Source organism: Protopterus annectens, chromosome 6.part0 (genome assembly GCF_019279795.1).
Source record: "Protopterus annectens isolate FY-2018-M chromosome 6.part0, PAN1.0, whole genome shotgun sequence".
Classification (NCBI taxonomy): domain Eukaryota; kingdom Metazoa; phylum Chordata; order Ceratodontiformes; family Protopteridae; genus Protopterus; species Protopterus annectens.
The window spans coordinates 1057001196-1057016175 of NC_056737.1; the positions used below are offsets into that span (position 1 = coordinate 1057001196).

The 14980-nt window shown below is 38.3% G+C and overlaps 1 protein-coding gene across 1 annotated transcript in view; it reads right to left on the bottom strand.

Moving 5' to 3' along the window:
* Positions 1-11259, bottom strand: part of ZFYVE1 (zinc finger FYVE-type containing 1) — a 568277-nt gene extending 557018 nt beyond the window's left edge. Inside the window, exon 1 of the mRNA XM_044074669.1 lies at positions 9586-11259. Within this exon, the coding sequence (XP_043930604.1) occupies positions 9586-10053 (468 nt within the window). The 5' untranslated portion in view covers positions 10054-11259. The remainder of the gene's footprint in view (positions 1-9585) is intronic.
* Between the last annotated feature and the right edge of the window lie 3721 nt (positions 11260-14980).

The following is a 14980-nucleotide window of genomic DNA, read 5'->3' on the forward strand; positions in this document are numbered from 1 at the left end:
ATCTTTTGTCCTCTCCCTCCTCTAACAGCTATCCCTCCACGACCCTGTGTCTTTGCCTGGGTTGTATCCTCTAATTTCACTATTAGGGTGTTCCCCACAGAATACCCTTGGACTCGGTCAGGACATTGTCTTCTTCTACCACCCTCTACCACCAGGAAAAGAGAGTATGTCTACCTAGTCATGCTATATTACGGTTTAACTAAATGTTCCTGCTAAACTTTCAGACTGCCACTAGCTAAGCAGCCAGCAGCTACCCCTCCTTACTCCTTCATTTCCCTCACAGTCTCCTCGGATGGCCACATAGGCTATCCTCTCTCCCTTCTAGTACAGCTCCACGCCTGGTAGCTCCCTTGTTTGCTTACTGCACTACTACTTTGTCCACTAGATGTTATACTTTTCTCATCCCTATTTGGGATATTAGTACTGACTTCTGCCTTACACTTTTATTCTCTCCTCCTTATACTAATCCTTTTCCTCCTTTACCTCTCTGTCTCATCCTCTCCCCCGAGGATACTTTCTCTTGCCTTGCTTCCCCCTTCCTTCCCTGATACTTTTTCCACTCTCCTCTGGTCTACTTTGTGTGCCGCTCCGCTCCCACCCTACCCCCATATCCCACCCACCCCCAGGGGTCCTACATTTATATTTCTACAAGCCACACCTCCTACTACTGCTATCCTATCCAATTCACAGTCTCACAGATTGTGTAACTTCCTTCACTTAGTCACACCTACATACCACTTTAACCAACCCACCATTATCTCACTAAAGTCCTATACCATTACAGCCCCTTCCACTCTACCCCCTACTCCCACCACACACCCCTCTACAACATATCAGGAAACCCTACTTCACATACAACTATCTTATCATGTCTACAACTATCCTCCACTCACAACTTAAACTACCTATCACCTTCTTACTATTATTCCTTCTCATTACTACCTACTTCTTAACCTCCTATGAAAACTCCTTAACTATTTCTCTCTCACTTCCCTCAAAACATACTAGTACACCTACAACATACCTACCTTCATCCTATTTACCTACCTCATCACAAACCATATATCTACTTCCCAAATACCATAGACTATTTCATTGTAAACTACTAAAAACTAAATCAAAGAAAGTATTTGACACATCTCTAAAACACATATCCAAAAACTATGGTCTACTACTCCATCTACTACAGGACGGTGACATACACCCCAATCCAGGCCCTCAACCTACAACTACTGAAACACACAGTCACCATATAAAAGCTCTCCTTCCTCCATCAACTATAACTACAAACATACTATCCTTGGCCCACCTAAATATACGCAGTATCTGTAATAAAGTTAGTCAAATACACGCCCTACTAGAAGTACACAACTTTGACATTCTATGCTTATCAGAAACCTGGGTAAAACCATCTATTAAAGATATTGAAATTACCCCACCTGGATATAACATTGTTAGACTTGATCGCACCTCCAAGAAAGGAGGTGGAGTAGCTATCCTATATAAATCTAACCTGAAGCTTACTCTTCTTGACCTTGCTCTTACCCAAAACAATAATGTCGAAATAATCTGCTCTAGAGTTCAAATTAATACTACTAAATCAATAAACATCATTTGTGCTTATCTGCCTCCAGGAAATAATATCCCACATTAGAACAACTTCTTGAACAACTCTCAAATTACCTCCCCAAGAAACACTACTTCTTGGAGACTTTAACATTGACTGGAAATCTTGTAACAATGCTAACCCTACTTCCCATTTAAACCTTTTTGGTTTCAAACAACTAATTGATAGTGCCACTAGAATAAATAAAACAAGCAAAAAGAAACCACCTTAGACTGGGTTCTTACAAACTCCCCTCACAAAGCTACAAAACTGGCATCCTTCCTGATGACCTTAGCGATCACTCCCTCACATATGTCATTAGAGCTAAAACTCATCAAAACTTACCTACCTCACATAGAACACTATATTCAAAGAAACAATTTAATCCCCAAAGATTTCAAACAGAACTCTCACAATACAATTGGACCCTCTAAAGCACCTCTCACAACAAAGCCATAGAATATTTCAACTCAGCATTCCTTACAATCCTAAACCACCATGCCCCAAGTCGTACCATTAGAATAAAGACCAGAAAAGCACCCTGGCGTACCTCTAATACTAAACAAAAGATCAGGCTTAAAAATAAATCTTGGAAGAAATGGCCCTCCTCTAGAAACCCAACAGACTATCCAACCTTTACACAGCTGAGAAACAAAACCAAAAATGCTATTATTTCAGACAAAAAGAACTACTATGTAGAACTTCAGCAATCCACAAAAAAAGAACCAAAAAGGTTCTGGTCTACTATCAATCATCTACTTACCCCAGGTAAAATAGTAACACCTAACCCACAGAATCTAGACCCTGATAATCCCTCTTTAATAGCCAATAACTTCAATAGCTTCTTTACTACTTCCATACAAACACTAGCAAGCCATTTATCCCGATGCTTCCCAACTGATCTTAAGTAACACCAACAACGTCATTCCTTCCCTTCAACTTCAACCCATACCCACCTCCTACATACAAGCTCTCTTACAAAAACTTAAACCCACTACCCCCTCAGCAGATAAGCTTCCTGCTGAATTCCTTCAGGTAGCAGCAAAAGCTATAGCCTACCCTGTTTCGATCCTAATAAACAGATCCATAAAAGAAAGTGATTTTCCAGCAATTTGGAAGATATCACACATCATACCCTTACATAAAGGAGGCAAATCCACTGACCTCTCTAACTACCCAATAGCACTATTATCGCCACTAGCTAAAATCATGGAAAAATGTATACACAAACAACTACTTAACCATCTCCTTCAAAATAACCTACTAGCAAACACTCAACATGGATTTAGACCCTCACATAGTACGACCACTGCACTACTTTCCTTTACTAACACAATAAACTGTAACCGTAATAATAACAAACTAACTGCTTCGCTTTTCCTAGACCTGTCAAAAGCCTTCGACATGGTCAACCATAAACTTCTCCTACACATACTAAACTCACTTGCCTTGGATTTTTTCTCCTTAAAGTGGTTCTCATCCTACCTTGAAAACCAACAAGCAGTACTCTGGAAAAATTCTCAATCTGCTCTACTACCTATCTCCTTAGGAGTACCTCAAGGATCAATATTAGGCCCACTCTTATTCTCTATCTTTATTAATGATCTTCAATCATCTATCCATAACACTACCTGCATACAATATGCAGATGATTCTACCATCATCTGTACAGCTCCCACCCAATCTGAACTCCAGTCACTCACACAATCTACCTTTTCAACCGTTGAACAATGGTTCTCAAAAAGATGTCTCCTTCTCAACTCCAAGAAAACAAAACTATTACTATTCTCACCTACCCACAAATCTCCTCAACTAAATTTTACTATTACTGCAGCTGACAATTCTCTTATCTCCCCAGACTCTACTACCAAACTGCTTGGTGTTACTATTGATAATAATCTTAACTATGATTGTCATATCAATAACACTATAAAAGCAGTAAATAAAAGATAGGTTCACTGTACAGAATAAAACCCTTCCTTACTCCAGAAGCACGGACCACCTTAGCTCAATCACATCTTATCTCCACCCTACTGTATGCTTCCTCTATTTACACCAATCTCTCTAAAGGTAACCTGAAACAACTAACTACATCCTATCATAATATAGCCCGTTTTGCCACAGAATCCCAGTACAGAACTCACCACTGTAATAACTTAAAACAATTACAATGGTTAGAACTACCTAACAAGCTTATCTATCAACAACTCTTAATTACACATAACATTCTTTATCAACCAACAAAAACACCAGCTCTCAGTAACCTCCTTACTCCCTACAAAAACTTGAAACAATTGCGATCTGCCGAAAAGATACAAGTCACCACAACTAGAATTACAAATTCAGCAGGTAACTGTCTATTTTCAAACTCCATAGGGAAAATATGGAATAACCTCCCTCACACATTACCTCACTAGACTCCTTTCAACTTTTCAAAAAACAACTTCTATTACATCTTAACAACTTCTGGCTCTGCTCCTGTACCAATCCAGACTAAATGACTTCTTCGCTCTTCAGCCATGCCTCCCTACGTAAAAATCACTATCTTTCCCTGCTATTTCAAATGACTAAATTACTGTACTGTTCTAAAAAAAAAAAAAAAAAAAAAAATATATGAATATATAGCTTAGGCTATTTGATTTTTACCTGATTTTTTTCGCTGTATTTTCTACTACACTAAAATGTATGCATTGTTGCTTAAATGTTTAACCTTGTTTTAATTGTGGAGCTTTTCTCCCCGGGCCTCCACTGAAAATGGAAATTATCCAGCTGGACTAGCCCGGTCAACAAATGTAAAATAAAAATAAAAATAAATAAAAAAACCCATATTAAAACATTACAACAAACCAGGTCTTGCAGAAACAAGCCACCCTGGTGGACCCTTAGTATAAAAAAGCTATACAGTAAGAGAAAGAAAGTAATGTCCAAGAATAAGAGGGAACTATCTCAGCAGAGGAAGAAATCCCTCTCCAGCTTAAAATAAAAAACAAATCAGAGATCTTGTGAAGTCCTCCAAAGCTAATTACAAAGCAAAAACAGCCTCCTTAACCAAGGATAATCACAAGCCATTCTTTAACTACACCCGGAATTTGACAAACTATATGATGCTAATGAAACAAAACCCCAAGGAAAGAATATCCTAAGGCTAAACTGCAAAAACAAAAAACATGGAGGCCTGGTCACCGTATATAGAAATAACCTACAAATATGACAGTAAGTCATTAATGCCCGTGCCTGAAATACTTATACGTAGGTACAAGATTATTATCTCTTTCCTTCATCTCAATCCACATAAATTCATATGCATAAGAGCACTATACATATCACCACTTAATAATAATTTCCTATTTAATAACGTATTAAACTGGGTATCCTCAAAGACACAAGAAAAAAAAACATCCCAAGAAATACTAATATTAACTGGGAAAACTATACCAACAATCCACAAAGACATAGCAAGAATCCATACATCTTTACACAACTGAATCCATAAATAAATCAAATAATAAAGCCAATACTTTTTACCTAGACTGGATACTGACCACAAATCCAGAGAATATACAGCAATTTGAAGCACTTCCAGACTCCCCAAGGGTCCATAACACTACTTACATAATCAGATCCTATGAAAAGTCAAAACCTCCCCCTACAGCACAAATTTGTTGACAACTTAACCAAGCTTAATCCAGACGTTTTCAGAGCTACTTTGAACTAATTCAATTACAGTATCCTCAAAAATCTCTTGTTAAATTATGTAACTTCCACTTTCAATAATATATTACCAGACATACTAAACAAGCTGGTCCCCAAAAGAAAAAAAAAAACCTAAACATTATACCAGCATCCTGGTTGACTTTCTCTACAAAGAAACTTCTAGACAAAAACAGCACAAGAATAGATCAGAAACCACACAGAACACTTTGAAACTGAAAGGAAGCAGTAAAGACAAAAAAGAACAGTATCCAAAAAAACAAAATATCAGAACTATCCTGCTCCACTATCAACAACCTACTCAAACTTGACAAAATCTCTCAGCCGAACTTGCTGCCTAAACAACCAGAAAATGAAACTGTTACAGCTTTTAATTCTTATTTCAGTAATGGAACTAGCAAGTACCACTCCTGCCTTAGCCCACTCCTCCTCACTCATCTCACTCTAACAATAATTAAGCTTTTCTGCTTCACACTGTACCCATAACCAACATAAACCCCCTGCTAAAGTTTAAAACTAAAACACTTATCTGGAAATCTCCTCTCAGCTGAACGTGTGAAAACAGCAAAATATAAAAACAAAACCGACCTTACATGCAAATTGTTAAGAATTATAATTAAACAGTAAAGTCAAATATGACATATACTACATTTAACACACCATCAAAAAGATTAATCCGAAGCTTGGTTACTTACATAGGGTCAAAAACTCAGTAGACTCTAGCCATTATACCACTGGCACTACTTGTCTCCTACCTACAGTAACAAACACCTCCACTGTATTTACTAATCTCCAAACACTTCAACTAACAAAGCTCATCCAGTGCTACTACAGAGCCAGACCTGCCACTGCTCAGCCCTTCGGAATCCACCACTATGCACAGCCCTATACAAGCTACAGTAGTCAGAACTTCTCACTCTCATCAAATGCTCTCATTTAAAGCTGACTCACTCCCTTCTATGCCAATACAAAAAAATGCTTATCCATAGCTACCTTAATGAACAGTACAAACTTCACAGACAGCTGCAATCACAAGAAAAAAGCATTGGGATCCATCGTTAAAACACAAAACGCACTTGGCAAGTCCACTTATCCCCAAGTATTATCACTGCTATAAAACAGCTTGGCTATAAAATTCAGACTAATCAAATCCAAACCAAACGTCCTCAAAGCATTTCACTCTGCCTCCATGACAGACTATGTAACTGACCCCTCCACAGAACTTAAGTACACAATATAAGCCTTTCTACCTCTAATGATTCCACTCTAAATTTTTCCTCGCCGTTATAAGACTTCCAATTTGTGAATTTGTACATAATCTTGAAAGCTTCTTCCTGACTGTCCCACAGCATGCTTGTTAAAACTGTACTTACATATATATGTTTCTAAAAACTGTACCTGCATATCTCATAATGTACGTTTGTAAAAATCTTAACTGCTCATCTCATAATGTATGACATCCTGCATTCCTTTATACATTGTAACACTGTAAATATTATTTACGTTTATTAATAGTAAGACAATTTGCAAAACTACTAATCTTTATAACAAACACAGCTTTTCTCCTAAGACCTCTGCTGAAAAGTGCTCTTGTATGACACAGATCATCTTGTTCAATAAATATAAACAAACTTACCATCTTAATAATTTCCTCAGTCATCTATTTTTTTAATATTTATTGTCAAGTACAAAAACTTCACTGAACTTCATCATCTACTTCAAGTTTCAATAAATAAACCTCCACAAAACGTCAGACATACTGGACTCATCCTCAGACATCATGTAACTTCTTTCTACTCCTTAAGTCACAGAACATGTTTGAGGTTTCAAATGTTCAGGTATTTGGATTTTCTTAAGTGTATGTAACCTCCCCAATCTAAAAGTCCTTTAGAGAACAAAAACATCTTCTTTCGTTGCCCAGTCCAAAAACACTTTCAGGAAGAACAGCATATTCTAATCCCCCACATTATTCCTCTCATTTACACCCCAATATTTTGCTTCCAATTATAGTGCTCTGCATAATTTTGCCTTTGTACTGTTTTAGTATATTCAGCTTACATCACTTCAATACCTTCAGGTCTATGTCTCGCTGATGTTTTTAATATTCAATAAATAAATGGTCATTTACATCACACATTGTGCAAAACAAAATAGTTCTCAGATTACTGATATCTCTTTCTGTTCTGCAAATACTATATCTGGTAATTACCACAATCATTTTAATGTGCCATTCGAACCTACAGTGAAAACGTTTTTGACTGTCCTGCATGAAAACATGCCTTTATTTACCAACACACACAAACCATATTGGAAATGCTGTGCATTCCACAAGTCCTCCAATATCCAATATGAGTGGAGATAAACCTTCTCCATCACCTAAACCTCCTTTGTTAACTCCTTCCATTTTAAATATCAGTTACTAATTTCACACATACATAATACAAGTTGTTTAAATCAAAGTTATTGAACAAACTGCTTTTTCCTCCTACGTACTTCCCCAAATTTCTTAAATATTTTCTTTGAAATGAAAACAAATACTGAACACAATTACTTTCAATGTAGGAACCCCTTCCCTTCTCATCATACTACCCCTGCAGCAAAAAGCACCATCAATAAATAAATACACACTTCTGCCAATCTGCTAGTTTCAGCGACCCCTATTCGCTGCAGAACAAGCTTCCACAAAGACAGATATCTTGCATGGTTGTTCATTAACAAACATTGTGGCACATTAATAACAGCTGTTTGTAGTGTTTTGTGCATGCAAAGGAAAACACCCTCACTTGCTTAGAAGTAAGGCAAGTCTCTTCAGAGTCCTTTAGCTAACTTTTCTCTGGTCTGTATAAATTTTTTAGGTCTCTCTTGAAAATTGGTCACAGGTGTAGTAAGACCACCTAATAACAAATGCCCAATAACAATAACACTTTTTATTCTTTGTGGCTAGTTGATTCAGCTGTTTTTAATATTGGGACTAGCTGATCTAAAATGCAGTTAGATCTGTGTCCGTAGCTCAATAGCCAATCTCGTCTCAAATCTGTAAAGCTACTTCATAATGAAAGAATTACACACTATAAAATGTACTTTACTACAGAAAATTATAGCTTTAAGGTGTAACACAAGAAATTTGTGATATAATTTGTTAACATGGTAAGCGGGCTGGTTCACAAACATTTTTTCAGACAAATGCCAGGCTACAGAAACATAAACAATATCTTAATAAATGGACACTCTAGTACAGTCAAAATGTTTGTGGTAAATGGAAGCAAACTGGAGTACCCAGAACAAAAACACAGACATTAAGAAAATGCAAACCCTAAAAGGCAGTTACCACAATGCCCCCAAAAAGAGACAAGCAAATATGTGGAAGACAGGACTGAACCCTGGAGATGTAAGGTAGGTCTCTACCGTCATAATGAACCTCTGTGCAGCATGATGATATTCTGTACTAAAGCACACTATGCAGGGTGTTAATCCAGTTAAACACGGAACCTGCAGTGTTAAAATGAAAGATGCACTTTATTTACTTCCATTAGTTTACTGGAATAAACACGAAGGCCTTGGAAGACAAATATATGCATACTTTACTACACAGAATACAAAAAAGAATCATGGTGTACATAAAGAATTCTACATAAAATAGTCAAAATTACTTAGAGGATAATGGCACAAGAAGGATTAAAACAGAAACATTTACACACACACACACATTTTATATATATTCAGCATCATGAACAGAAAGTACAGATAAGATGCTAAGGGGTACAAACATAAAACAAACTACAAGTATACCTGGCAGAACAAACGCAAAATCTATGCAGTGATGACAAGAGAACAGGACATGTGATAAGGATTTAAAGTAAACAGCCCCCCCAAGTAAGACTGTGTAGAAGAGAGAATGAACTAATTGTCGAAAAACAGTGAAAGTGGTTAAAGTAGGCTGCAATTAGGTGCATTTAAACAGTAAATTTTAGATATGATGATATAACTAAGGAGTGCAGTTGTGAGTACTATTGTGGAGTACAAATTATTGGTATGCATCAGACTGACCAACAACTACAGAGGTAATGTGATGACAAAAGTAAAAAGTTAACTAAGAGTGCTGCACTAGACTGCAGAAAAGAATAACAGTGTTAATATACAAAACGATATAACTGTCAGACATTCATCAATAACTGTGTGTTTTATGCATATACAGACACATATACATAAACACACACAATGATTACTAACGGACCACCATAATACTAACCTCCAAATTGTGTCCTTACCTGCACCTCTTCAGTTTCATCAACAAGAAGAAAACTTTTAATCTTCTCAGTCATTTTTTTTCTCCTTGTTTCCTCGTCCATCTCCTCATCCTGTGAATCTTGAGTTTTACTGTTATGGTAATTACTTAGAATGTGTTTCTTTTTATTTATTGAAGAATGGCTTCTCTTTTGGCACTCTAGACACAAATTGATTTTACATCCCAAGCACCTTACTACTGCTCTTAACTGTGCACCACTGCCATTCTTGCAATGGTCACAGAAAGGTACATGGCCAGGACCAACACGGACACGTTCATGGTTCTTAAACCTCTCCTGCTTATGTAATTCCTGCTCACAAGTCTGACATTGCATGCTCTTACATTCATCACACTCATAAATGGCTTCCTCTGTTCCGCTACAGGCATAACTCTCCTGGCAAGTGAGAGTTGTATTCAAACCTTTATCTGCCACAGTAGTCTGAGCACTCATTTTAAACTGCAGTCTAGATATGCAAAATATCTGATTTTTAATTATTAAACTACAGTTTTGTAAAAAAAAAAAAAAAAAATACCCAAAACACTGCAATGTAAAACTGGAAAACAACAGTTGCACCCTATATTTGTATTTGACTGCAGCAGTAAATTTCTTCTGGAAAGAAGTCAATCAAAATCATCCTAATGGATGACATTAATTATATACTTCTAATTTGTTCAGGCTATTTTGTGGTGATGATTTGTTTTTTCAAATAGAGAACGGGGATGCGCTTTAATACAGATGCCTGCTGTTCAGCACCACAATGCATTTGAAAATACTGGTCCGAAGTACCCCAGAATGAAGAATACCACGTGTACAAGATAAATTATTGTTATTAGTAAACCCAAAAATACATCATTGTTTAGACTCTAGAAAACAGCACTTATCAAGATAAACTAGATATCTGCCTGTCAGATGTATTTTCTTAACTTATAAACACAACTTGTAAAGTAATGACTGTGTCTTAAGGAGCGACTCAATGACTATGTGGCTTATAGAAAAAAAAAACTTCAGCTACTGTTTTTACGTATTATAACAGAACTACAAATGCTTTTGCTTTTAAAGCAACGTTTCGGTGCTGTTTTGTTTCACTTAACTAAATAAACAAAATTAAAAAAATCAACATTAATATAACTACAAATAAAATATACACCACGTGATTACCCTATTTTATACAAAATATTTACCAACTTATTATGAGCGAACTAAAAAGGTACAATAATAAAAAAACTTTCAAACTTGAAAAATTCCCCACAGCACAGGAAACATTCTACTCCATATTTTGTCTTCTACCAAGGTTTAAAGGAAAGAGCCATAAAGTACACCCCAAAGCACATTCTGTCTTACTTCTATGAGAGAATAGAAGCAGAGTATCTCTGGGAAAGAATAGAAGCAGAGTATCCCTGGGATCTACTGCTACCAACAAACCCTGAGGTTCGAACTGGCCTCTAACTATATGTTTCAAATAAAACAAAGAAAAACAACATCCATAACGTTGAAACTGCACAGCATTCAACGCCCCATCGTCTGTTGTTGTTAATAACGATCAGCTGATCCACAAGCACCGAGCAGTAGCCACTGTTGTTTGGGTTGCTGTCTCATTGCAAACAACGTACACGCAAACGCGGAAGGCTGGGTTTAAACATAAATCTAACATCCGCTGTCCAGTAGTTTTCTGTAAGAGTGAGATAGACACAACTTGAACAAGTGAACTACGCAACCCAGACTGCTTTGCATTTTAACACGCCTTAATATAGGAGGGCTCCCGGTAACAAAGTGGGCGTGACGTTACGTCATGGAAGTAGTCTTTTTTTTTTTTTTTTTTTAAGAGCCGATTTTTTTTCCTAATGTTTTTCGTTTGTTTACAGTGGTTATAAAAGAATACAGTTGGAGAAATGTACGAGCTCGGGGGGTGTTAGATCTGAGTTATTGCAGTTGTGATTAGTAGTTTTAATTATTTATCAGGTACACTTCCGGAAGCTTTGTAGGCCGTGAACTTTCAATTCACACCACACCCGAGTGCTATATATAGATTGTGAAGCGTATGGGATAGGTGTAGGGCACATATTTTGTAGACTTGTTAATATAATTTTAGCTGCTTGTTGGTACCTTTTAAAAGACGCTTGGCCACTACAGATGATTCGTTTTCATCTCACTAAAGTGAAGAGTTGTCAAATGTGTTATACGTGAACACTTATTTCCAAGGTTGAGTAGCAAATAGGAAAACTGCACACATGCAACTTATCTTAGTAAAAAAATGTATATTAAGCAAATGAGTTACGCTTGCTTGTGAGACACTTCTCCGGTGTCCCTCCTTTTCAGGAACGTACTGGGTAATTTTACCCATATCTCGTAAAGCTCGTGACTGAATAGTGACGTAATTCAAGCCATTATTTACTTTTCATCTTTAAATGTATAGTTGTACAAAGCTCTTAGCTTTTGGGCCATTGCCCCAAATTTTAGGAGAAAAAAGGTTAAGTGCTATTGGTGGTAGTTTTTAGTATTCTGTTGAAAGTAATGCGAGTTCCCCAAACGTAAAACGCTTAACAGTAAGGGTAAAAGCTTTAGGATTCTGGCCTTAAAATGAGACACTTGACTTGAAAGATATAAATGCCACCCCCAACACACAATTTGGCACTGATTCACTTACACTTCCTCCGCTCATACAAGTACCACTTAGACTTACTTGTTACTTAGACTTCTTACTTAATACTATCCAGCTGGAAATTGATGGTGTATTGATGAATGTTGTTAGTGCATATGCTCCACACGTTGGGTGTGCAGTGGATGAGAAAAAATATTTTTGGAGTGAACTGGATGAAGTGGTGATGACTGTACCCAAGGGTGTGAGAGTGGTGATTGGAGCAGATTTCAATGGGCATGTTGGTGAAGGGAACAGAGGGGATGAGGAAGTTATGGGTAGGTATAGTGTTAAACAAAGGAATGCAGAAGGTCAGATGGTAGTGGATCTTGCGAAAAGGATGGACATGGCTGTGGTGAATACGTATTTTAACAAGAAGGAGGAGCATAGGGTGACATACAAGAGTGGAGGAAGATGCACACAGGTGGATTATATCTTATGTAGGAGGGCCAGTTTGAAGGAGATTGGAGACTGAAAAGTGGTGACCGGAGAAAGTGTAGTTAGGCAGCATAGGATGGTGGTTTGTTGGATGACGTTGGTGATCAAGAAGAGGAGGAGTATGAGGGCAGCACCAAGGATCAAATCGTGGAAATTGAAAAAGGGTAATTGTGAGGTGGAGTTCAGGGATGAGTTAAGACAGGCACTGGGTGGCAGTGAAGAGTTACAAAATAGCTGGGTAACTACAGCAGAGCTAGTAAGGGAGACGGTTAGAAATGTGCTTGGTATCACATCTGGACAGAGGAAGGACGACACGGAGACATAGTGGTGGAATGAGGATACAGACAAAGAGGTTGGCAAAGAAGAAGTGGAATTGTCAGAGAGATGAAAGTAGACAGAAGTATAATGAGATGAGGTGCATGGCAAAGATAGAGGTGGCGAAGGCTAAGGATAGGGCATATGAAGAGTTGTACAAAAGGTTGGACACTAAGGAGGGAGAAAAGGACCTGTACCGATTGGCTAGACAGAGGGACCGAGCTAGGAAAGATGTGCAGCAGGTAAAGGTGATAAAGGATAATGAGGGAAACATACTCACAAGCGAGGAGAGTGTGTTGAGGAGATGGAAAGAGTACTTTGAGGGGTTGATGAATGAAGAGAATGAGAGGGAGAGAAGGTTGGATGATGTAGGGATAGTGTATCATGAAGTACAATGGATTAGCAAGGAGGAAGTAAGGATAGCTGTGAAGAGAATGAAGAATGGAAAGGCTGTTGGCTCAGATGACATACCCCCGTGGAAGCATGGAGGTGTTTAGGTGAAATGGCAGTGGAGTTTTTAACCAGATTGTTTAATGAAATCTTGGAAAGTGAGAGGATGCCTGAGGAATGGAGAAAAAGTGTTTTGGTACCGATTTTTAAGAATAAGGGTGATGTGCAGAGCTGTAGTAACTACAGAGGGATTAAATTGATCAGTCACAGCATGAAGTTATGGGAAAGAGTAGTGAAAGCTAGGTTAAGAAGGGTCGTGATGAATAGTGATCAGCAGTATGGTTTCATGCTGGGAAAGAGCACTACAGATGCAATGTTTGCTCTGAGAGTGTTGATGGAGAAGTACAGAGAATGTCAAAAGGAGTTGCATTGTGTTTTTGTAGACTTCGAGAAAGCATATGGCAGGGTGCCTAGAGAGGAGTTGTGGTATTGTATGAGGAAGTCAGGAGTGTCAGAAAAGTATGTAAGAGTGGTACAGGATATGTACGAGGGTAGAGTGACAGCAGTGAGGTCAGCGGTGGGAGTGACGGATGCGTTTAAGGTGGAGGTGGGGTTACATCAAGGATCAGCTCTGAGCCATTTCTTATTTGCAATGGTGATGGACAGGTTGACAGATGAGATCAGACAGGAGTCCCCGTGGACTATGATGTTTGCGGATGACATTGTGATCTGTAGTGAGAGTAGGGAAAATGTGGAGGGAGACCCTGGCGAGATGGAGATATGCTCTAGAGTGAAGAGGAATGAAGGTCAGCAGGACTAAGACAGAATATATGTGTGTGAATGAGAGGGAGGATAGAGGAATGGTGAGGATGCAAGGAGTAGAGGTTGCAAAGGTGGATGAGTTTAAATACTTGGGGTCAATAGTTCAGAGTAACAGTGAGTGTGGAAGAGAGGTGAAGAAGAAAGTACAAGCAGGATGGAGTGGGTGGAGAAGAGTGTCAGGAGTGATTTGTGACAAACGAGTACCTGTAAGAGTGAAAGGGAAGGTCTACAAGAGGATAGTGAGACCAGCTATGTTATATGGGTTGGAGACAGTGGCATTGACAAAAAGGTAGGAGTTTGAGCTGGATGTGGCAGAGTTAAAGATGTTAAGATTTGCACTGGGTGTGACGAGGGTGGACAGGATTAGGAATAAGTATATTAGAGGGTCAGCCCAGGTTGGAAGGTTTGGAGACAAAGCCAGAGAGGCAAGATTATGTTGGTTTGGACATGTGCTGAGGAGGGATGCTGAGTATATTGGGAAAAAGATGCTAAGGATGAAGCTACCAGGTAACAGGAAAAGAGGAAGGCCTAAGATAGGGTTTATGGATGTGGTTAGAGAGGACATGCAGGTGGTTAGTGTGAAAGAGCAAGATGCAGAGGACAGGAAGAAATGGAAACAGGTGATCTGCTGTGGCGACCCCTCACAGGAACAGCCTTAAGAAGATAATGATGACTATCCAGTGTTCCACATTTTTACAAAGTCCACGTAAATGTTCAAGTCCTACTTCTGGCATGCCCACCTTTTGACTCCATTCTAAACTGGCTACTTGTCAAAAT